The 24,626-nt window shown below is 48.5% G+C and overlaps 2 protein-coding genes across 18 annotated transcripts; one reads left to right on the top strand and one right to left on the bottom strand.

Annotated features, from left to right (window-relative positions):
- Nucleotides 1-1,246: 1,246 nt before the first annotated feature.
- On the bottom strand, nt 1,247-9,195 carry Tsen34 (tRNA splicing endonuclease subunit 34). Of its 14 annotated transcripts, none has more exons than XR_003946538.1 (6): nt 8,393-9,007; nt 7,438-7,684; nt 7,055-7,304; nt 6,661-6,930; nt 4,354-4,457; nt 1,268-1,754 (listed from the first exon to the last, which is right to left on the bottom strand). XR_003946538.1 is itself a non-coding variant. In NM_001164204.1 (5 exons), exons 2-5 carry the CDS (start codon nt 7,678-7,680, stop codon nt 1,567-1,569), a joined length of 951 nt encoding a protein of 316 aa, NP_001157676.1. In that variant the 5' UTR covers nt 7,681-7,684; nt 8,393-8,672; the 3' UTR covers nt 1,247-1,566. The 14 variants fall into 14 exon arrangements, 9 of the variants coding, with proteins under 9 accessions (NP_001157676.1, NP_001157677.1, NP_077130.1 ...); XR_003946537.1 differs by having other exon boundaries at nt 8,828-8,943; XR_003946540.1 differs by having other exon boundaries at nt 8,417-8,866.
- Mboat7 (membrane bound O-acyltransferase domain containing 7) lies at nt 9,093-24,493 on the top strand. Of its 4 annotated transcripts, none has more exons than XM_006540433.4 (8): nt 9,093-9,541; nt 10,164-10,242; nt 10,347-10,490; nt 10,894-11,020; nt 13,600-13,759; nt 16,248-16,608; nt 18,297-18,473; nt 23,433-24,493. In XM_006540433.4, the coding sequence occupies exons 3-8, from the start codon at nt 10,363-10,365 to the stop codon at nt 23,821-23,823; spliced, it is 1,344 nt and encodes a 447-aa protein (XP_006540496.1). In that variant the 5' UTR covers nt 9,093-9,541; nt 10,164-10,242; nt 10,347-10,362; the 3' UTR covers nt 23,824-24,493. The 4 variants fall into 4 exon arrangements, with proteins under 4 accessions (XP_006540496.1, NP_084210.2, XP_006540495.1 ...); NM_029934.4 differs by having other exon boundaries at nt 9,296-9,541; nt 10,347-10,476; XM_006540432.4 differs by having other exon boundaries at nt 9,518-9,749; nt 10,347-10,476; nt 23,433-24,121.
- The last annotated feature ends 133 nt before the right edge of the window (nt 24,494-24,626 follow it).

The following is a 24,626-nucleotide window of genomic DNA, read 5'->3' as shown; positions in this document are numbered from 1 at the left end:
TAGATACCCAAAGACTGGAGTTGTGAGCCCTGTTTGTGCTGTGAACAAAACTCAGGTACTGGGGCTGGCAAGATGGCTCAGTGGTTAAGAGCACTGACTCTTCCTGAGTTCAAATCACAGCAACCACATGGTGGCTCACAACCACTAGTAATGAGATCTGGCACAGTCTTCTGGTTCGTCTGAAGACAGCTACCGTGTAGTAATAAATCTTTGGCCTGGAGCAAGCAGAGTTGACCAGAGCAAGCAGAGGTCCTAAAAATTCAATTCCAAACAACCACATGAAGGCTCACAACCATCTGTTCAGCTACAGTGTACCCATATACATAAAATGATTTTTAAAAAAAAATCAAAAAAACAAACAAACAAAAACAAAACCCTCAGGTCCTATGCAAGAACACCGAGCCACCTCTCCAGCCCATATTTGTTGATTTGAGACAGGCCCTGCTGGCCTGTAACTTGCCATGTAGACCAGGCTAGCCTTGATCTCAGAAATTCCCCTGCCTTCACCTGAACACTGGGATTAATGGTATAAACCACCACACCAAGTTAATTTTTTTAAAAACTACATATATGTCTGTGTGAGTATGTACACCTGAGTGTAGTTGTGTTTAGAGGGCAGAATAGGGCACCAAATTCCCTGAAGATGGAGTTGCAAACACATAGGAGCTGTCCTCTGTGTTGGGAACTGAACTCAGCCCCTTTGGAAAACCTCAACTGCTGAGCCTCTACAACCCCACAAATGTAGCCCAGGCAGGTCTCACACTCATGATCTTCCTGCCTTTGCCTCTTCCGCATATCTTTCTGGACTGGTTTACACCACCACAAGCAGCTCATGCAACAGTTCTAGTTATAACCTTTACATCACATATCTAAAATGGTTTGTAGTAATCTCAAAGGAACCAATAAGATGGCTCAGCCCTTAAAGATCCTTGATGGCAAGCCTGATAACCTGAGTTCGTTCCCTGAGACCCACAAGGTAAAAAGAGAACAGGCTCTCTCAAATTGTCCTCTGACCTCCTCCTAAGTTCCATGGCACACGCATGCTTACATACATACACAGGTATACTTACAATAAATAAACGCCATATCTTCAAGGCAACCCTTAGTGCAATGAAAAGAGGCAGATTCCTGAATCACAAAGACCAGGTATAATGGCCCAGGCCCAGTTTTGTGACCCTGGTCAAGTCATTTCCCATTCCCTTTTCTCATCTGAATACAGGAATGAGAGCCCCACATTTCAAGGATTGTTGTAAGGACTCAAAATACAAACATTTATTCAACAAATTTATTAGAACTGCAGGAACCTAAGCCCCGCAAGAAACACAAAAGCCAAACAAAAGCAGTCTCCATGCTCAACAAGCACAATTTGGAAACAAAATAAAGAACAACACAGGTAGTAATCGCCTTAAAACAGGAAAAACAAAACCAAAAAACAAACAGAAAGGATGTAGTGTTCAAAACCCTGGAATCGGAACAAACCAGGCAGAGCAGGAGAGCGCAAGCCTCCGTGCAGAGATGAGCTGGGGTGACCATTGAAGAGGGTTCTTGCCACACACAGTCTCCAGCTCACTGCAGGCTGGCCCACTGCAGGGATGTGTAGACCACCTTCCCATCAGGCTGAGGGGAGCAGAGCAGCAGGGTCTTCCTGACACTGGTTCCCAGGCGGCCTGCAGAGACCAGGTCCTGAAGTGGGATGGGGTCCTCAGCAGACCAGCACTGAGCAATGTAGTGAGCATGGAAACGCAGTGGATCACCTGGGGGAAAGAAAGATGCATAGCAGTTCCCCTCCGCAGGGGCTGGGATGAGATCTGACATGGGGGCCTTGGGCTTACTGCACTGTTGTTTCCTTTGTAGTGCTGGGTATAGAAGCCAGGGCCTTCCTTGTGTAGATTAGATAAGTATTCTACTGCCTTTCTATTTATTTATTTACTTACTTACTTACTTTTTTTGTTTGTTTGTATTTCGAGACAGGGTTTCTCAATTCCCAACAGCCCTGGCAGGTTCCTGTGGGTGCAGGAACCCTTAACTGGTCCTCTGCAAGAGCACCCGGTGCTCTTAACCATTGAGCCATCTCTGTAGCACTCTCTTACTTTTGGAGACAGGGTCTACGCTGTCCTTGCTAGTCTTGAATTTGCCCTGTAGTTATACTGACCCAACCCTGGCATTCTCATTCTCCAGCCTCCTGAGTTATGTGTATCATAGGCTACATGGACATTTCAGCTTTCAGCATACACTGAATATTTTGAAACCCATATCCTTGGACCCAACTACTTTTTTGTTTGTTTGGTTTTTGGTTTTTCGAGACAGGGTTTCTCTGTCTAGTGCTGGCTGTCCTGGAACTCACTCTGTAGACCAGGCTGGCCTTGAACTCAGAAATCTGCCTGCCTCTGCCTCCCAAGTGCTGGGATTAAAGGTGTGCGCCACCACACCCGGCTCCAACTACTTTTTTGTTGTTGTTGTTGAGACAGGGTCTCTCTATATAGCTATGAATGTTCTGGAATGTAGACCAGACTGGCCTCAAACCTACAGAGATCTCCCTCCTGTCTATGTTTCCTGAGTGCTAGGAATAAAGGTGTATACCATTACACCTGGAACAGCTAGTCTATGCCTAAGGATCCTCTATCTTCTCTTTTTCCTTTTTTCTTTTTTGGTTTTTCGAGACAGGGTTTCTCTGTGTAGCCCTGGCTGTCCTGGAACTCACTCTGTAGACCAGGCTGGCCTCAAACTCAGAAATCTGCCTGCCTCTGCCTCCCGAGTGCTGGGATTAAAGGCGAGCGCCACCACGCCTGGCTTCTCTTTTTCCTCTTTTGAGACAGAGATTTCATGTGTCCCAGGCTGGTTTTGATGACCCAAGATGGCTTCACAATGGCTAAGAAACAGAATAGAAAGCACAGAATGGTTCCTTCCATGGTACAAGACATATCTATCTATGAGACTAAACAATACACAACTACCATGATTAAAAGATGTGGGGAGATGCACTTGTACCCTCAAGCACTGAGGAGACTTGGGCCGTGGGGGCAGAACACGATACTCCTTGAGCTTAGGAGTTTAAGACCAACCTGGGCACCATAAAGAGATTTTACCAAAAAATAAAATAAAATAAAATATGAAAAACAAACAAAAGAAACAAAGCCAAGATTTTTTAAAAAGGCACAAGTACTAGGATGCAGCTCTAATAGACCACTTATGTAGCACAAGCAAGGTCTGATCCCCAGTATTGCAGTCATAAAACAAAAAACGGGATCAGTCTGAGACTCTAATAGGCTAGAAAAAGAAAAGATTTTATACTAGGATAGTGCAAAAATCAAAGCACATCATGGTGGCAAATGCCTTTAATCGCAGCACTGGGGAGGCAGAGGCAGGCAGATCTCTGTGTGTTAAAAATCAACCTGGTCTATAGAGAAAGTTTCAGAACAGCTAGGGCTGTTACACAGAGAAACAACTGTCTTAAAAAAATCAAATACATGATAATGATAAAATAAAAATAGTTAAAAGAATGTCACCCCAAAAGATTCAGATAGTGAACACGGTTAATTTTGTGGGCCTCATTGCACAGACTTGGCTCTGCCAGCAGAGCACAGCAGCCATATGTGTTGTGTAGGCAGAGGCAGGAATAATGACTTTAGTTACTGAACAGCTGACAGTGTATCCCTGGTGAATCTGAACTAGCGTGATAGGAATCTGAGTACGACTATACAAGAGGGTAAATCACAGGAAATGGAAATTTAAAATATAGAACTGGAGAGACGGCCAAACGATTAAGAACTCAAGCCATTCTTCCAGAGGGACCCGAGTGCTAAGTTCCCAACACATACATCAGACGGCTCACAAGTGCCTGTAACTCCAGGTCCAGGAAATCCAATGCCATCTACAAGTCTCCTTAGACATCTACACAGACATGTACATACACAGACATGTACATACACAGACATGTACATACACAGACATGTACATACACAGACATGTACATACACAGACATGTACATACACAAAACATAAAAAGAAAACAGAAATGAAATCCAAATCTTTAAGAGGGGCGGAATGAGAATCTAAACCATGAGACTGCAACCCTCTAAGGGAAACTGTTGCTATGTCCCTGCCTGGCAGCTGGGTTCTTGGCAGAGCCTAGGCAGTAATGAGGCTCTGTGGCTGTTACAGGGTTCCAGCCAGCAGAGAGGGTATATCAAAATGCTTGAGAAACTAAACCTGTAACTGCTTTCCTAGACACTTAGCAGCTTTGAGCCTCAGGCAAAATTTAGAAATAAACTTAGAAGCATTAGAGTGATGAGGCTTTAGACACTATTTCAAAGAAGCAAGGATTCTCTCCATGTCCCATAAACAAGTACTCACTGTTTTAGAAATATTGACATATCAGTGCCGGGCATGAATGCTTATGCATTTTAATCACCTCAGCACTCACACGGTTGAGATCAGCCAGGGCTACATGCACCACCCTGCCAAAGGAAAGAAAAGAGGCAAGAAAAGAACAAATAGTTTAGCTTATGGTTCAACTTATTTAGTGTAGATTAGAGCTGTGTGTGGTGGCTTATATTTGTCATCCTAGCACACAGAAGGCTCAAGCAAGAAGCTCAATGCTTCCAACTGTGTCATGTGGGAAACTGGATACCAACCGGCTTGGGATTCAATAGTGAGACCGTACATTTAAAAAAAAGAGGGACTGGAGAGCCAGCTTGGTGGTTAAGAGCACTGGCTGCTCTTTCAGAAGAATTCAATTCCCAACACCCACATGGCAGTTCACAACTATCTCTAATTCTAGTCCAGGGGATCCAACACCCTTACACAGACATGTAACAGGCAATGCACATAAAAATTAAAAAGAAAGAAAGAAAGTCCTGATATGGTTGCAGATACCATTGATCCCAGCACTTGGAGACAAACAGGTAGATAGATCTCTGTGAGTCTGAAGTCAGCAAAGGTTACATAGTAGACCTTAACTCAAAAACTTCTAAGATTCTCAGGCATGGTGGTACAAGACTTTAATCTGAGCACCTGGGAGACAAGAGGCAGGCTCTTTGAGTTCTAGGCTACTGTGATCTACATAGCAAGTTCTAGGTCAGCCAGAGCTACACAATGAGCCCTGTCTCAAAAATAAATAAACAAACAAGGAAGGTATGAGATTAGGTAATTAACTGATTTCAACTAGTCATTTTAAGCTGCAATGGCTTTGTCTGAAAACAGGAAATATCACCTGTGTTTCATAGATTGGTTTTTAACTCTCACATCCAAGAAATTCTGCTTCAGTTTCCCAAGTAGCTGGGGATACAGGCACACATCAGCATACTCAGACCTAACTGGAACTTCGATGTTCGAGGGTACTTAAATTGCGTGTATGCATCTGCATATCCATATCAAAATATAATCTCCATACATTTTCAACTACCAGTCATTGTTTTCCTCTTTTTTTGTTTTGTTTTGTTTTGTTTTTCGAGACAGGGTTTCTCTGTGTAGCCCTGGCTGTCCTGGAACTCACTTTGTAGACCAGGCTGGCCTCGAACTCAGAAATCTGCCTGCCTCTGCCTCCCAAGTGCTGGGATTTTTTTCCATTTTTAATTATACTTTTCATATAGATGACCCTACTACTTTATTTCCTTTTTTTCCCCCAGACAGTCTTGATTCCCAGCCCTGGCTGGCCTGAACTCACTATGTTGCTTATGCAGCTCTCAAACTTGTAGCAATCCTTCTGTCTCAGACTCTCAAGTGCTAGGATTACAAATATGGCCATCACATGTGGCTGTCTTTTTCTTTTCTTTGTTAAGACAAGGTGCCATGTAGACAAAGCTAGCCTCAACTGGAGATGTCTCCACTTATCTAGAGCTGAGATTAGAGGCATGCACAATGCCCAACTCTAATCCCATACATTAATTCTTTGATAACTAATACTGTTTCGCAGACAGCTGTTTTTTTGTTTTGGTTTGTTTGATTTGATGTTTTGTGATAGGGTTTCTCTGTGTAGATTTGACTGTCCTGGACATCATGCTGGCCTCAAACTCACAGAGTTGTGACTGCTTCTGTCTCCTGAGTGCTGGGATTAAAGGTATGAGCCACCACTGCCTGGCCACAACTGGTTTGTTGTTGTTGTTGTTGTTGTTGTTGTTGTTTTTCTGGCTTTTGTTTTGAGGCTGTCTCACTATGCAGCTTGGCTGGGACTAAAGGCATACACCATTTCTTCCAGCTTAATTACTATGTTTTCTTCCTAACTTATCATCAGTAACTTCCCTACTTTTAATCTTTCAATTCTATAAAGAATCCTGCAGTGAATGCGCTCATATGTTTTGTGCATGTAAGTAAGGATTTCTAAATCAATTTCTAGATCACAGACAGTATTTATGAAAAGTTCCTACATTAAGCCAGGTGTTGTGACTCATGCCTGCAATTCCAGCACTCGGGAGGTAGAGGAAGGAAGACCTCGAATTCCAAGGCTAACCTGTGAGGTATAGCAAATTCCAAGCTAATTTTGGCTCCGGGAAGAGAACCTGTGTTTGACAAGACTACCCTCCATGAGTTCAAGAGAATTCTGGCATATTTGTTGTCCTGTTTTAGGTCCCCTGGGAGAAGAAATGGGACAAAAAAAAGAAAATGCACAACAAATAAAGACCATTAGAAAAGGTACAGCCACCAGAGTCCCCCCAAACTCACCAGGATAGACCAGGAAGTCACCACCAAACTTCCCTGCTGCGCTGAGGAAGAAACCTCTCTCCCACAGGTCTCGGTAGATGCTGTAGCGCAGCTCGTGGGCAGGACGGCCAGCATGGGGCCAGTCTTTGGACTGCACACGCCAGTCCAGAGGCTTAGCTTTTACAGGCCGAGGCCTGGCAGTGGCCAGCTGGATAAGCAGGGCTGATCTGGGCAAGGGAGTCACCCCATTTGAAGGTCCTGGTTGGGGAGATGAAGAATCTAGGGATGGGGCTGGGAGCAAAAAGAATTTACTGAGTCCACAAGGTCTCCTTAGCGCCAGAAAAATCCAACTAAAATTCTCCAAAGTTTCCCTCCCTCCTGCCCCAAATTTTAACTCTAAATCCTAAAATCTCACCTGCTCCCTCCTGCTCCGCAGAAGGCTGGCCATCATCACTGGTCTCACTCCCTTGGGTAGCCTCACTTCCACCGGCTTCTTGGCCTCCTTCATCTGCCCCTGAATCCTGTTCCAGCTTCTGCTTCTTGGCAGCCTGGCCCTCTACGATCTTCTCTAGAAGCTCCTGACGCCGGGTCTCCCGGGCCTCGGCTGCCAAAGTGTTCTGATCCTGGAAACTCTGCTCTTGCTGGCGTTTGAACGATGCTAGGGCCTGAGAAGTAAACTTAACTGGAACCCCAAGACACATCCTGCAGTCCCTTAGGAAGACAGGAATTCTGACCAGTTTACAACCTTCCAACAGGCCCTCCCAGGCCTTCCCACTATCAGGGCCTTTCGTTTCTTACCAAGCCATGGTTGCGGGGGTCCGGGCGCGGGGCGCTGACTAGGGTCACCGCGCCTATCTCGGCCAGGAGCCGGGCTTCTTCAGGCAGCAGCAGAAGCGGAAGGCCCAGGCGCGAGTTCTGGCGGGGCCCGCGGGGCAGGGCGCCCACCGTGCGTCCCCCGACTCCCAGACGCTCCCGCAGCGCCTGCACGGCCTCGGCTCCCCACACCAGCGAGCGGCCATTTGCGACCTCCACCACCAGCATCTTCCTGCGGAGTGGGGGTGCGTCGCGGTCACCCAAACAGCCCCACCGACCCGACTGAAGTCTTCCACGCCCTCAGCGCAAGACCCCGCCCCTCACCCCCCAAGGGGCGGGGCTGGGGTTGCCACCTGCCCCCCCCCGCCCCCCAGCCAAGATCTACCCAGGGACCAGTTAAGACCACGCCCCTCACCCAGGTCCCACCGTTCCGCTCCCCCTCAGCTCCAGGTGACCATCTTCTCTGCCAAAGCGTACCACCATCTCTCGTCCCCTCAGAGAGACCTCCCGCCATAGTGGTGCACCGCCCTTTTTGCAAAGTGGGTGTCTTCTTATGCGTCCGTCAAATCTCAGAACCTCAATGTAGGGTGGTTTGCTCAAGCCACACCCTCTTCTAAATACTTGGAGCCCAGCCCCTCCCCTTTCGAAGTGCCCAGATTCGCCTTTCCCGCCTATTCTGAGTCGGACTTTAAAAGAAACCCAGTCCTGTCTTGCGCCAGCTGTTCGATGTTCCAGCATCCTAAATTCGGCTCAATCGGGAGTCCTGCCTACCCGAACGCAAGCGTTTCAGCCTTCGGAAGATCTCGACTCTATTCCCGAACGCATGCGGGAGATCTCGGCTCAGTAGAATCAGCCACCCCCTCTAAGTTGCAAAAGGTTCAGCATTCGACCCTAGCCAGATCCCATCGTTCTTCCAGCTGTGGCCCCGCCCACTTCCTACCCAATTTAAGGAGTTCACAATTACGATTGAATCCACAGTCGCACTCGAGGTGCAGTGTGCGTCGTGGCTCCCTTTCAATCTGTCGTACTGTCCTCAGGCAGAGGCAATAAGTCAACCCCTAGCCAACACCAACTCTCGGCTAAGGCGGAGCTGGCCCTACGTAGCGCGTCCTCCGTCATCCCGTCAGGTCAGCAAAGCGGAAAAGCCAAGAAAGCCCTCACTGCCACTCCGGTCTGCACAAATGGGACCTTGAGGGTCATTGCTCTGGCCTCGCCCCCAAATCCACCAGTCATGTCGGCCCCGCCCCTTCGCCGTTTTCCGGTCTTCTGTGGCTCCGCCTTCCTCCCTCAAGACTATTAGCTCAGCCTGTTAAGTCTACTGATTATTTCCAAAGTTAGGCCAAAACGGCTGCCCTCAATATCATTTGACCGTGACCTGAAAAAGCATTCAGCTATCTGAAGTAAGTCCAAATATGCGATCCCGCCCACACCCCGTGGTTCTTTGACTCTCGGACCCCGGCTGATTCCGACTATCTCCGAAGTAAGCCGAAGCATGCGGTCCCGCCTACTTCGTTCTGCGTTCTTGAGCCCGCCTAACACTACACAACGACTTTTGGACCCGATTATTTCCGAATCAAGCCGAAGTGTGTGGTCCCGCCTACATCCGGCCGAGTTTGTAAACGCATCTAATTCCGAGCCGTGACTTTGGAATTCGGCTATCCCCGAAGTAAGCCGAAGCTGTGGCACTCCATGCCGAGGGCTTGAATGACCGAGTGTGCCCGAAGGAATCCGAAGCTGAAAGTCTGTCTCTGAGCTCCAGGTCCCTCCTCCTCAAGTCTCAACGGGACTCGAAGATCTTGGCCCCGCCTCTCTGACCCGAAACCCCGCCCCTTCACGTACTGGCAGCTCTTTGCCCGGGGACCTCCTAGAAAGATCGCGACAGGCATCTTGCGGCAGACTGGTGTTCTGGGTACCTTTCTTGCGGTGCTGTAACTCGTACAGCCGCGGCTCTCGGGGCCTGGACCGCGCAGCCCTGCCGGCGCCCTCCAGAACGGGCAGTGCGGGGGCGTGCTGAGCTGGGGAGGCGTGGCGCGAGCCGAGGCGGCCTCGAAAAGGAGCTCCGCAGTCTTCTGGCCCACGGACGGTTCAGGTGGGCCCAGGTTGGGTTGCATGGCGGCGTCACGAAGATCGTAGGGTGGCGGGGTGCGGGGACAGCGCCCAGAGCGTGGCCGGGCTGGGTGGCGTAACCGCCTGTGGATCTGCCGAGGCAGAATCGGATACACGCTGGCCTTCGCTGCGCGGGGCTGGGCTACGAAAGGTGCTTGCAGATCGTACAGGGTCATTGCCTTCTCTCCGAGGTACGGGTTAAAGAGGAGCCCAGAGCTCAGAGCTTAGAAAACAGGATGCTAAATGCTGGGCTTCTCCGAGCTGGGCGGGAGTGGGAGTACTGGGTCCTGTAAGACGCAGAGGAAATTGGGGACCCAGAAGGGCTCCAATGTACTCAGGAGGGTGAGGATGATACAGATTCCTGGGCTCTCAGAGAAGAGGGGTGTTGTGAAGGATTGTTTTTCTGGCCGGAAGGTGTGGGTCATAAATGGAAGTAGAAGTACTTTTGATTTCAACATTGGCAAAGGGGTGGGGTGGGGGCTTAATTCTTGGGTCCTGGAAGGAGGAGTGAGCTGGAGGCCTGGGTTCTCAAAGGGGATTCTACTGTCTTCAAAAGAGGAAGGGACTGGAATACTGGTTCTCACTGTGAGTCCTTCCTCCCCCAGACCATGACACCCGAAGAATGGACATATCTAATGGTCCTTCTTATCTCCATCCCTGTTGGCTTCCTCTTTAAGAAAGCTGGTGAGTCAGGTTCCTTGTCTAGTGGAAAATTAGGGTGAGGGAGCTGGGGTGGGGAATCACCCCTCCCGAAGGTTCTAGGCTTATACTTTACCTTTTCCTTTCAGGACCTGGGCTGAAGAGATGGGGGGCAGCAGCTGTGGGCCTGGGGCTCACCTTATTCACCTGTGGCCCCCACAGTTTGCATTCTCTGATCACCATCTTGGGAACCTGGGCCCTCATTCAGGCCCAGCCCTGGTGAGAACTAGGTGGTGAGAAAGGAAGAAGGATGCAGAGAAGCAGCAGTCTGTTTCCTCTTCGAGTCTTCTATTTCTTCTCCTTTAATCTTACTGTGTGTCGCTATGCCTTGGCCATCTTTCTTCCCACCTTGTGTCTTTGCCCCAGTCCTCAGTATCCATGTGGCAGACTGACTTCCATAGTCCAGTCAGGCTGAGCTCTGGCTGAAGTGCCTTCCTTCTTCCAGAAGCTTCTCTTAATGCCGGTCATTCTTTTCTTATCTCTGGCTGTGCCTCTTCTGTCTCTGTTACTCACCAGTCTTCTCACCTCTTCTTCTCTGTCTGAATGTGGGCAGGGGCGGGGGTGGGTATCTCAGGAGAAGGAAACAGAGGCTAAGGTCCCTGTACCCAACATTATGACTTCCCACCTCTGTCCTAGCTCCTGCCATGCCCTGGCTCTTGCCTGGACCTTCTCCTATCTCCTCTTCTTCCGAGCCCTCAGCCTGCTGGGCCTGCCCACTCCCACGCCCTTCACCAATGCTGTCCAGCTGCTGTTGACACTGAAGGTGAGACTTGGCGAACACTACTTCTTTTAGTCTCCCTGGGAGCTGGGGAGCCTCCTTGCTTTCTCCTCCCAGACTTTCTCATAGTAGGGGGAGGGCTGTGGAGTTTTATCTTTCACAAACCCTAAGCTTGGGACTTCATTTCTCCCTGGGGACAGAGTTCACCTCCCACATCCTCTGGAGCAAGTCTTCACCTCTCCACTCATTGCAGGATAAGGAGATAACCTGAGTGCTCTATCACAAGCCATTTGGCACACCTAGAATCTTCCTCCCCAGTGTGTTTTGCTAACATGCTCTTCTTGAGTCTGTAGCAAACCGTCCTCCAAGGAGGAAAATTACTCTATAGAGAAGGTATCCGGCCCAAGGGCTCAAAGCTGGGACAAAGTGCAGGTTTGGTTTTTCATTTTTGAAACAGAGGCTCGTGTAGCACCCTATGTTGGTCTCAAACAAAGAAGACACTGAACTTTTGATTCTGCCTCCAGCTCCCGAGTGCCAGAATTGTAGGCTTGCACCACTGTGCTTGGTTTATTATGGTTCTGGGGACTCGAGCCAAGGACCTCAACACACTAGGCAAGCACTTGACCAAATGAACTACATTCTTAGCCATGGGTCTGAATCTTAATCACCTAAGAAAAGGGCAAGAAGTGAGTGGTCCTCAGTGCCTAGCCCAGACTACAACAGTCGTGAGCTCTTGCTATGTTCTAGGCTCCAGCAACGTAGCCATGGACAGTCCAGCCAGGTGGAGAACTGGTTTCTCCAGACATCTTTGTTCTTATGGCAGACACAACATTAGGCAGAGATTGGTCAGCTGTGCATTGGAAGAAGTGCCTTTTGGGTGTGTACGAACCTACACATGTAGATAGGAACAGGCTGGGCATTGCAAACTATGCTTGCCACGTCCACGCACTTTCTGAATAACACGTGGTTGAAAGGGCAACGGAAGCCAGGCCATAGGGGGCTCTGTGGCCCCATGCCCTCAGGAAGAAGTTTGTTTGTTTGTTTGTTTGTTTGTTTGTTTGTTTGTTTGTTTTTGACCTAAGTTTGAATCCTGACACCTAGACTGAGTGGCTCTGGAAGAAACAAAAACAGAAAACCCAAAAGGCTCGAGTGCTGGTGAACACTGGTAATTCCAGCTCTCGGCAAGTAAAGGCTGCAGAATGAGGAGTTTGACAATAGTTTGGATTGTATAAGACCCTGTCTGGAACAGACCAGTTAGGTGACTATGAAGCAGCTTGATCCATATACACTGTGGGCTGTAGACAGTGATTCCGATTCATGTGGGACATGTTGCTTTGAGGATGATTAGAGGGGTTTGGGTTATGACAATGGCTTGGTGAAAAGGAGACAGTATTCTTTAAAAAATAAAATAAAAAGCTGGACCAATAGCTGGGTCAGGGGAAGAACTGTATGTTGTGGAGCCTAAAAGGGAAAAGAACCCCATTCTACCCCTTAAAATCAGGAAGAAGTAGGAGAAGTGCTGGCTTGGTTCTCTTGCCTCTCTCTATCTGCTGGGGCTCTGTCCACTGAGACTAACATGAAGCAGGACACAGATGTGGCCTTTTAAGAGTTTTGTCTCAGGCTAAGATAGGTTGAGTAGATCTGGAAGGGCAGTTGGGACATCTTTACCCCCCATCCCTACCCAGTGGAGTCAGAAAGGAATATAATCTCAGTTCTCCTAAAGGGGAGCTGGGAGGACCACAAGTTCAAAGCCAGCCTGAACAACTTAGCATGTCTTCGTTTCAAAATATAAAAGGGGGTGGGGGGGGCTGGGATGTGGCTCAGTGTTAAAGCACTTACATAATGTTTGCAAGGCCCTATGTCTAAGTACTAGAACAAAAAGGAAGGAAGGCAGGCAAACAAGCTGTGGAGTTGTATGAAAGCAGAAAGAAAAAAGAGAGAGAAAGAGATAGAAGAGAGGAAGATTCTGGCAGCTCTCAGAGACTGAGCCACTAACCAAAGAGCATACATGGTTACCCTATACATGGGCTGGACCGAATCCCCCAGCACATAGGGCTTTCTTGTCTGCCACAGTGGAAGAGGAAGCACCTGACCCTGCAGAAACGTGATGTGCTGGGGAGTTTGGGGGTGTACCCTCTCAGAGGAGAAAGTTAGGGGTTGGGAGAGGGGAGACTGAGAGAGAGGAGAGCATTTAAGATGTAAATAAATAATTTTTTTTTTAAGTAAGAAAAAGAAAGAAGAAGAAAAGGGTATAGAACTGAGCCCTGAGGATAGCCACCAACTACCTTCTACCACCTTTGAAATGCAGTGTCGGGCTGGAGAGATGGCTCAGAGGTTAAGAGCACTGTCTGCTCTTCCAGAGATCCTGAGTTCAAATCCCAGCAACTATACGGTGGCTCACAACCATCTGTAATGAGATCTGATGCCCTCTTCTGGTGTGTCTGAAGACAGCGACAGTGTACTCACTTACATAAAATAAATAAATCTTTTAAAAAGAGAAAGAAATAGAAATGCAGTGTCACCCGTGAGGTAGGACCTCAGCCCTACCGCCTAGGCTGAGATGAAAGTGGATGTGAAGGTGGCCTGGGGACGCCAATCACTTGCCTTCCTCTCTCTTCCCACAGTTGGTGAGTCTAGCTAGTGAAGTCCAGGATCTGCATCTGGCTCAGAGAAAGGAAATAGCCTCCGGCTTCCACAAGGAGCCTACGCTGGGCCTCCTGCCTGAGGTCCCCTCTTTGATGGAGACACTCAGCTATAGCTACTGTTACGTGGGAATCATGACAGGTGAGTGCCTGCCCAGCACTCTGGGTCATCCTCTGCCTCGATCTACCCAGAGTTCTGTTCCTGTGTTATGTCCCCGGCTCTGTCCTAGGCTACCTACACTCTGTCAGCTACTGTCCTGTCAGAGCATATCTGTCTACTGTGGGAACTAATCCTGAAGGATTGCTTCCTTTTTCTCCTGTTAGGGGGCCAATAGGAGAGTTAAAGGAGATAGGCCTATGTAAACCTGGGTTTCTGCCATCCATGGAGTAAATATTCCTAACCCAGGATCTTTCCATTTCAGAAAATGTATCTTTCCCTCCAGGCAAATGCTCAGGAACTGAGTTAGATATCCTCGCCTTTTGGTTTGCTTTGGTTTTAGTTTAGACAGGGTTTCTCTATGTAGCCTATATTTATTCTGAAACTCTCTATGTAGCAGGGTGGCCTCAAAACTCACAGAGAGCCAGGCATGGTGGCGCAAGCCTTTAATCCCAGCACTCGGGAGGCAGAGGCAGGCAGATTTCTGAGTTCGAGGCCAGCCTGGTCTACAAAGTGAGTTCCAGGACAGCCAGGGCTACACAGAGAAACCCTGTCTCGGAAAAAAAAAAAAAAAAAACCTCACAGAGATCTGCCTACCTCTCCCTCACAAGTAAATTCTTTACCTTTTTGTTTGTTTTGTTTTATTTGTTTTTCGAGACAGGCTTCTCACTCTGTAGACCGGCCTACCTTAGACTTAGAGAGATCTGCCTGCCTCTGCCTCCCGAGTGCTGGGATTTAAAGGTGTACACTACCATGGCTGTGCAACGCTCTTTATCTTGAGACAAGACCTCTACATATAGGCTTGGCCATTCAATTGTCCTACCTTAGCTTCTTGGGTAGGTGACATTACAGGTGTATACCACCTGACCTGACTCAGAAAGTCATCATGATGGGTTTGTTTGGTGCTAGGACTGATGCCAGGCAGGTTCTCTACCAACTGAGCTACATTGCTAGACATACTTCGTAGGTGTTGGCTTTGTTCCTTTTGTTTTTAATTTTTCAAATGTTGTCTCTCTCTTTGTGTGTGTGTGTGTGTGTGTGTGTGTGTGTGTGTGTACTTGTGCATGCCTGCTTTGGTGTGCATGTGTAGTCAGAAGACAATGCTCTGAAACTGGTTCTCACCTGCCATCTTGTAAAATCAGGGATAGCACTCCCACGGTCACTTCTGTGTGTATGCCTTTACCCACTAAGTCATCTTGCTTTTTTTGACTTGATTTATTTTTAGAAATATATGTGTATGTGTGTGTGCTTGCTTGTCTCTATGTACTCCATGTCACAATGCCCATAGAGGCCAAGAGAGGGATTTGGGTTCCCTGGAGTTGAAGTTACAGTTATAAACCATCTAACAGGTGGATTGGGACCCAAACTTTGGGCTTCTGGGAGAGCAATAAACATTCTACTTCATTATCTCTCCGGCCCCCTTTGTTTTGTCTGAGCCAGGGTCTCCCTATATAGATAATCCAGGCTGGTCTTAATTGAACTGAGGACCTGGCTCAGCCTTTCAGGGCCTCGGATTACGGGAGCACACCACCATGCCTGTCAGACTGCTTATCTGTCTCTGTTGTTGTATGTGATACTGGGAATTGGACCCAGAGCCTATGCATGTTAGATAGGTGTTCTACCACTGACCTATAATCCGAGGCCCTGGTTTTCTCTTTGTCTATTTCTTTTTCTTATTACAACATTATGGAGCTGTTATTCACATGTGCATCCATTTAAAATGCCCCAACTCACTGGCTTTTATATATCCGTAGACATGTGAAACCATCACCAGTGTGTATTTGTTTGCAGAACAGCCTTGTCTTTGAAAAGGAGCCACCTAACCTTTAGTCATCAACACCAAACCTCTTCCATCCCTGCAGACCATTGATTGACTTCTGTCTATAAAGATGTAAACGGAACCATACTCGTGGTCTGTGGTGAACATGCAAGGGCTTTAGCATCCATCTTTTCATTCATTTCCCCATTGATGCTTCCTGGTCCATATCCCGTCATCCCTCAAGAACCTCAACTCATCTCCTTTCCCTGCTTGTCTCCCCTCTACCGCCCAAGCCCTCTCAGCATCCAGAAGGAGCTTATGAAAAGTGGTCAGGAACCAGCTCTTCCCTGTAGGGATATCTACACTGGTTTCCTGGTATCTGTCTGCCTCTCTCCCTCTCCCTACCCCTCTGTCACTGTCACTGTCTCTGTCTCTCTCTCCTCTCTCCCTCTCCCTACCCCCCTCTCTGTCTCTGTCTCTCTCTGTCTCTCTGTCTCTCTCTCTCTCTCCCCCCTCCCCTCCCCCCCCTTCCCTTCCCTTCCCTTGGCCCTCGTTTACCAGCTCTCCATATCTCCCCTTCTGTCCCCAACTCTTCTGCTTACTCTCCTCCCCCCTTTTCCCATCTCTCCATCCTCCTCCTCCTTTCACCTCCCACCTCCCCAGTAGGCTCAGATACACAGCATCCAACCACCTGCTCCTTGCCACCCTCCACAGGCCCATTCTTCCGCTACCGCACCTACCTGGATTGGCTGGAACAGCCCTTCCCGGAAGCCGTGCCCAGCCTGAGGCCCCTGCTGCGCCGCGCCTGGCCAGCCCCGCTCTTTGGCCTGCTCTTCCTGCTGTCCTCCCATCTCTTCCCACTGGAAGCTGTGCGTGAGGACGCCTTCTACGCCCGCCCGCTGCCCACCCGCCTCTTCTACATGATCCCGGTCTTCTTCGCCTTCCGCATGCGCTTCTACGTTGCCTGGATTGCGGCCGAGTGCGGTTGCATTGCCGCGGGCTTCGGGGCCTACCCTGTGGCTGCCAAAGCCCGGGCCGGGGGCGGCCCCACCCTCCAATGCCCACCCCCTAGCAGGTCAGGCGGCGGGAGGGAGGCTTCCCAAGACCCAGCAGGCCCCACCACCAAGGGTTGGCTCTGCCCCTAGTAGGGAAGGGAGCAGGGTGTAGGGCTACCAGCAGTGGTTGGCAGCGTATTGCCCCCCTGGTGACTATCACCTGCCTTCCCTGGCCACTAGGGAAACTATGTGTTTCTGGTACCTACAGATTGCCCCTTGTTGCATTTGTCACCCCTCAGTATGGCTAATTGTCCTCTATTGCTAGGGAAAGGAAAATAGTATCTTAGCAACCACATGCTTACCCTGTGTTGCTATGGAAGAGTCACCCCAAGATCCAGGCTGTTCCCAGTTGCTAGAGATACTATCCTTTGGTAGTAGTGGGTCCATCATCTGTGTTTAGGGAAACCATTCCTTAGCAATTGAACAGCCCCTGTGCTGAGAATGCTATATCCCTAGCAACCTTGGTTCCTTACTGCTGAGAGCCCTGCTGTTTGTGCCTGTTTGTGAACTGCCTGCCTTGCTTAGAGCGAGCAGCTCACCATGGGATGTTCTCACACAGCACCTCCCAGTTGCCCTATTTGTAAGGAAGTAACATCTTTGGCTGCTCTCCTCCAGCTGTGGAGAGCACCTTTCTCAGCAACCACGGTTGTCTTCCCCGATTGCTGAGGCTTTCCCTTTACCAGTAAAGCTACCCCAAGCGCCAGCGCCATCATAGCTGAGAACGTCACAAAACTAGTAACTACGGTTCTTACTACTTAGCAAGCATCAGTCCTTGTTGATAGGGAAATGGTATCCCTAGCAACCAGTAGTGAACCGTCTCTAGAATCCATTGTCAGCCTTCCTGCTGGGGAATGGGACTGCAGCCTCTCCTAAATTGTAGATCACTCCTTGGTAGGGTTGTATCTCCCCGGTTGTCATTATCCTGTTGGTGGTAATGGCTGCCCCCCACCCCATATAAACTGATTACCACTGCCCTAGTAACCATGGATCAACCACTCACTGCTAGAGGGAGGGTGTCCTGCAGTGAAGTCAGGCAGAGATTAAATGCTGTTTTAAATCTACAAGTCCCCCTCCCATGTCCAGAAGACGCTGAACATTCACATAGGCCTAGCATCTTTATCGATAGCTGACAGTATGGGTGTCGGAGATCTGAAAACCTCTGATATTTCTGGAGGGGACACTTCTCGAACAATCGAAAGGGACCAGGGAAGAAGTCCTTTCTGAAAAGATTTTTCTGAACAGCCTGGGCCTTGTTGCTAAGGAATGCCTTTTCCCTAGCAACAGAGATCATTGAGAGTCACGAGGCCTAGAATATCTCCCTAGCAACCGTGAACCACCTTTTTAGAGTGGATACTTTACTGGCAGCTGCTCTGCCCCACAGTTCAGAAGGGACCATACTTGGAAGCTATTCTCAATATTTCTGAGCTTGGTTGCCAGTGGACTTGATAGCTTAGCAACCATAGCTCTCCAAGGATTTCTGTGGCTGTATCAGGCCCTACTAGTTACCAAGAGCACAGCACTATTAGTGAATTGTGCCCCACCTACCCGACTCCCTCTGGCCTATCCTACCCAGTGGCCCTCAAAAGTCACAGCCTGTCCAGAACCCCCTCTTTAGCATCGGGCTGGGACAGAAGCAGGTGTCAGGAGGGGCCTGGCTGAGCTGCATGTCTGTCCCCATCCTCATCTCCACCCCCACCCCCACCCCCAGTCCGGAGATTGCAGCTTCCCTGGAGTATGACTATGAGACCATCCGTAACATCGACTGCTATGGCACAGACTTCTGCGTGCGTGTGCGGGATGGCATGCGATACTGGAACATGACCGTGCAGTGGTGGCTGGCACAGTACATCTACAAGAGCGCACCTTTCCGCTCCTACGTTTTGAGGTGAGGGAGCCCACCTGGTATCAGAGACAGTGCAGAACTTTATCTGCCAGTATGACTGACCTGTGGTAGTCTGGGGCTTCTCTAGCTGGGCCCTAAGGCCCAAGGCTTATGGAAATTGTAGTTTCTTGGGCCCTCTGAGGTAAATCCTCTGGGCCTACCTCATTCAAGTGTAGTCAGTAAGTCAGTCTTGGATCCCAGACATTGATGAGATCAGGTCATCGGGCTACAGGTATCTTTACCCCTGGGCTATTTTGACAGATCTTGTTTATTTGTAGACAGAGCTTCATATAGGCTAGGCTGGCCTTGATCTAGATTGGTAGCCAACTATGACTTTCAGAACTGTCTTTGTGGTACAGGTGTGCATTACCATGCCTGGCTTGTAGGTTTCTTGAGATAAGCTAGTGCTAACTGTTCTGTACTTGTTATATAAACTAGACTAGTCTCAAACTTCAGCTGCCTTCCTGTCTGACCCTTCAGTGTTGGTATTTCAGGTTTGTGACACCATGCCTGGCCAACTTCATTGGGGTTTGGTTTGGTTTGGTTTGGTTTGGTTTGGTTTGGTTTGGTTTTTTCGAGACAGGGTTTCTCTGTGTAGCCCTGGCTGTCCTGGAACTCACTCTGTAAACCAGGCTGGCCTCGAACTCAGAAATCCACCTGCCTCTACCTCCCAAGTGCTGGGATTAAAGGTGTGCACCACCACTGCCCAGATTTTTTTTTTTAACTGTTTCGTTTCCATTCACCTTCTTCCCATTTTGCTCAAGTGTCTGCAGAACAGGTCTCTGCCACTCAGTGGTACCTTCAACCCATCCAGTGGCCTGAGTGGTGGGACCTGCAGACTAGTCCTCAATCTGACCAACTGACTTTTACTTATTTATTTATTTATTTATTTATTATATGTAAGTACACTGTCGCTGTCCTCAGACACTCCAGAAGAGGGAGTCAGATCTCGTTACAGATGGTTGTGAGCCACCATGTGGTTGCTGGGATTTGAACTCCTGACCTTTGGAAGAGCAGTCGGGTGCTCTTACCCACTGAGCCATCTCACTAGCCCCCAACTGACTTTTAAATTGTTCTCATTCTTCTGGGATTTTTGTTTGTTTATTTATTTGTTTCTTTTTGAGGCCAACACTCAACTCTTTCCAGACTGCTAGCTAGGTGTGATCAGTGGCCACAGAGATGCCCTGATAAGTAGTTAATGATGATAATTTATGAGCTAGGTTTGCCTGGCCATGATGGGAACTGTGGTTTAAAGAGTCACTCTTAGGAGCTGGAGAGATGACTCAATGATTAAGATTGAGTGTGGCTCTCACAGAGCATCCTAGCTCAGTTCCCAGCACTCATATCAGGGTTACAGCCACTTGAAACTCCAGCTCCTAGGAATCAAACACACTTTGTTCTGGCCTACATAGGCACTGCTCTCATCTGCATAACTCCAACTTGTGTGAGTGCATGCGCGCACACACACAAAAACACAAATAAAAATAAAACTCTCTTTAAAAAATATTCACTCAGGCTGGAGAGATGGCTCAGTGGTTAAGAGCACTGATTGCTCTTCCAGAGGTCCTGAGTTCAATTCCCAGCAACCACATGATGGCTCACGGCCATCTGTAATGGGATCTGATCCTCTCTTCTCATGTGTCTGAGGACAGCAACAGTGTGCTCACATACATAAAATAAATTAAAAAATAAATAAATCTCAAAATATTCACACAGAATCAGATATGGTGGCACACACTTATAATCTCAGCACTCAGGAGGGTAACGTGAGAGGTTTGACATCTTTAAAAAAAATTAATGATGCTCTGTGTGTCTGATGCACACAAGGTACTGGACTCCATCTCCAGCATCATAAAAAATTAGAAACAACCTGACCTGGCTCTGTAGTGAGAATTCATGAGGGTGAGTGGGTGGCAGGGGTGAGACAGGGAGGTGAATGTGAGCCTTTGGCTGTCCAGATGGGAGTAATGCAGGGAAGGAGTCTTCAATAGGCCTGAGTGACACTGGCTTTGAGGGGAAGAGTTAGGGCTTAGGGGGCTTGACAGAAGCAGAACAGAAGTGAAGCCCACTTCCCAGGCAGTGGGTTCTCAAGTGACCCAGGGCACAGGAGAGCCGTTCCAGAAACGGGGAAGACCTACCAGGAAGAAGCTGTTGGGACATGTGTAAGGAAGAGTAAGGACTTGAGTTTTATCTCATTTACGTGGAGACTATCGGCTATCCTCCTGGGGATCATGGGACATGTGTAAGGAAGAGTAAGGACTTGAGTTTTAGCTCATTAACGTGGAGACTATCGGCTATCCTCCTGGGGATCATGGGACATGTGTAAGGAAGAGTAAGGACTTGAGTTTTATCTCATTTACGTGGAGACTATCGGCTATCCTCCTGGGGATCATGGGACATGTGTAAGGAAGAGTAAGGACTTGAGTTTTATCTCATTTACGTGGAGACTATCGGCTATCCTCCTGGGGATCATTGGAGAGGTAGACGGTAATGTGATGCTGGCACTTTAGGAATTGGTGCTAGAAGGAGACACTGAAGCCAAGCGAGGTGGTGCTCACTGCACTGGGCAGGTGGCGGGGAATGGGTGGTTAAGGCAAGAGGATTGTGAGTTCAAGGCCAGCCTAGATAACAAAGTGAGACATTATCTCCAAGCAACAACAATAAAAACAAAACCAAACAGACAAAAAAAAAAAAACATGCTGATGTCATGGCTTAACTGGTAAAGATGGCAAGTGTCACCAAGCCTACATGGTGGTCATCTCCAAGACCTACATGGGGGAATGAGAGAACTGACTATAGCAAGTTGTTCTCTGAACAGTAAACGTAATTCATGGCACACATGAGTGTACACACACACACACACACACACACACACACACACACACACACACGAGTAAATAAATGTTAGAAGAGTGTGGGCTGGGGATGTTTTTAATTCAGTTGGTAGTAATTGCAAGTAGTGGTATATATATATATGTACACAATACCACTTGGAAAGTGGAGACAGGAGGATCAGGAGTTTGAGGCAAGCTGGAGCTACGTGGAAACCCTGTCCTTTTAAAAAGGACATTTGAATGGTACTAGTTATAGATGACACTATTAAAACCCTGGGGATCAAGGTCAGGTGAAAGCCCAGGGCACCCCAGTATTTTGATCATTTATTTTCAATCAGCAGTAATTATGCTACACCCTCGGGGGACATCTGGCAACATCTGGAGACTTCTGTGGTTTCCAGGGCCCCAGGCAACTTCTTCATTGCTGTCTTAGTTAGGGTTTCTGTTGCCATGATAAAACACCACCATGATCAAAAGCAGCTTGAAGAAGAAATAGTTTCCTTTTCCTTACAGTTGTCATCATGGAAGGAAGTCAAAGCAGGAGCCTGGAGATAGGAACTGAAGCAGAAGCCATGGAGGAGTGCTGCTTGCTGGCTTGCTCTCAATGGCTTGCTCAGTTTGCACCCTAGACCCACCTATCTAGGAGTAGCACTGCCCATAGCAGGCTGGGCTCTTCCACATCAGTCATCAAGAAAATGCTCTGCAGACTTGCATAGACCAATCTGATAGGGGTTATTTTCTCAATTGAGATTTCCTTTTCTCAAGTGACACTAGCTTGCATGGAGTTGACCAAAATAAATGAAATTAAATTTTAAAAACAACAACAACAAACAATACAGTATAACCACTAAACTACCCCATTTCAGGAGACGTTTGTTTGTTTGTTTGTTTGTTTGTTTGTTTGTTTGTTTGTTTCGAGACAGGGTTTCTCTGTGTAGCTCTGGCTGTCCTGGAACTCACTTTGTAGACCAGGTTGGCCTCGAACTCAGAAATCCGCCTGCCTCTGCTTTCCGAGTGCTGGGATTAAAGGCGTGCACCACCACGCCTGGCTACATTTATTTATTTATTTATTTATTTATTTATTTATTTAGCTGTGGCTGAGAGATTTCCTTGGCATTTACAAATAGAATTCAGATTGTACAATACACAGGGTTCACTTCTGGTTGCCCTGCTGCCCTCATCATAATCCAGTCAGCGTGGTTCTGTCATTGCAGAGTTGGTATGTCAGTCAGGAGGGACAGGTCTAAGCAGGAACAGGACCCATGAGCTCCTGCTCCTGCCAGGATGGCTGGTCACTGCTCTGTTGGAGGATACAGTAGAGGATGCTTCCCTCTCCGTCCTCCTTAGCAGAGTCAGAGCCAGAATTGGTGGACTGAAAAGTTAGGGAAGTAAGTTGTGGAGAGATGGCTCAGTGGTTATGAGCACTGGCTGCTCTTGCAGAGGATCCGCATTTGATTCCCAGCACCCACATGACAGCTCACAATTTTAGTTCCAGGGGAATCCTCTTCTGGGCTCCAAGGGTATTGAGCACATACATGGTACATAGACATACACACAGGCAAAAAAAACAAAGCATCTATAATCAGGGGATCTGATGCCTTCTTCTGACCTCCTCAGGTAGCTGGCCACCCACATGGTACACACATGTACATTTAACAATATAATTAATTTTTTTCTCCTTTTTGTTTTTGTTTTTGTTTTGTTTTTGTTTTTGTTTTTCGAGATAGGGTTTCTCTGTATAGCCCTGGCTGCCCTGGAACTCAGTTTGTAGAGCAGGCTGGCCTCGAACTCAGAAATCCGCCTGCCTCTGCCTCCCGAGTGCTGGGATCAAAGGCGTGCGCCACCACGCCCAGCTCAACAATATGATTATTAAGAAGCTGTCTGAGCATGCTAGGGATGCAGCTTAGTGCTGCATTATTGCCCGGTTTGTGCAGGGTCCTGAGTTCAGTTCCCAGTGACAATCATAGCCTCTTTGGCTTTCAGGATGCAGGAAGGAAGAGTGGGCCTGAACTCCTAAATCTGAGGGAGGAGGGCTGAGCCCTGTACTCCTGGGCTTGAGGAAGGGAGGCATGAGACAGTGAGGACTGAAGCTTGAACTTGTGTGTCCTGACTCAATATCTTCCTCCAGGAGTGCCTGGACCATGCTGTTGAGTGCCTACTGGCATGGCCTCCACCCTGGTTACTACCTAAGCTTCATGACCATCCCGCTGTGCCTGGCTGCTGAGGGCTATTTGGAGTCAGCCTTGCGGAGACACCTGAGCCCCGGGGGCCAGAAAGCCTGGGACTGGGTCCACTGGTTCCTGAAGATGCGTGCCTACGACTACATGTGCATGGGCTTTGTGCTCCTTTCCATGGCTGACACACTCCGGTACTGGGCCTCCATCTACTTCTGGGTCCACTTTCTAGCCCTGGCTTGCTTGGGGCTGGGGCTGGTTTTGGGTGGGGGCAGCCCCAGCAAGAGGAAGACACCATCCCAGGCCACCAGCAGCCAAGCGAAGGAAAAGCTCCGGGAAGAGTGAGCTCTGCTGCATTGGCCTGCCTTCCAGTTCAAGCTTTTTTGGGAATTCCATGAACCAGGCTGTTTGTTTGGGGTTTTTGTTTGTTTGTTTGTTTGTTTCCTTTACCCAGCAAGAATCCCTTGTTTGGCTAAGAGCCTGGAGAGGATCCCCTCTTCCCAAATAATTCCTCTGCCTTCTATTTAAAGCTAAGGTATCCTTCTCTTGGGCTCTCTCAGCATCTTGACCTTTTCAGACCTTCCTCTGCTAACATCAGGGTATTACTATCCACTCTTGAACCTATTATCTCTGCAACAATCTTCAGATGTTCAAAAAGCCACACTTCCCAAAAATGCCCTTGCAGGGACCAGTGGTCATCTGGCATCTTAGACAGACTCCCAGTGGGTCCCCAGTATGGGGGCAGGAACTTCAGGGCCAGGTTCTGGGAGAGGGGAGGGATAGCCTTCTTGTTTTCCTCTTTGTTTTTATCATCACACCAGTGTTTCAGAGACCATGGTCTTACACATGCTGAAGGAGAAGCTAAAATGTGAGAAGCCCCAGGGGAGCTTGCTCTTACAGCAGCTTCTGCCTGAGCCATTTCTGGGCTCCCCATACAACCTACCACCCAGTGTCATCCTTGGCCTGTGACAGGCCAGAATGTATAAAGCTTTCCCAATAAAGTGTTACACATGCATTTGTTTGTGAGTATAACTGTGGGCAACAAACCAAAGACACTGACCCAGAATGCCAGTGTGCATTTGTGTGTGTATTGGGGGGGTGGGGTGGGGGGGTCTGGCTGCCATGAAGTTTGGCCGCTCAGGAGGCTG

The sequence above is a fragment of the Mus musculus genome, chromosome 7, assembly GCF_000001635.26.
Source record: "Mus musculus strain C57BL/6J chromosome 7, GRCm38.p6 C57BL/6J".
Classification (NCBI taxonomy): domain Eukaryota; kingdom Metazoa; phylum Chordata; class Mammalia; order Rodentia; family Muridae; genus Mus; species Mus musculus.
This window is presented reverse-complemented; position numbering and strand designations above follow the sequence as displayed.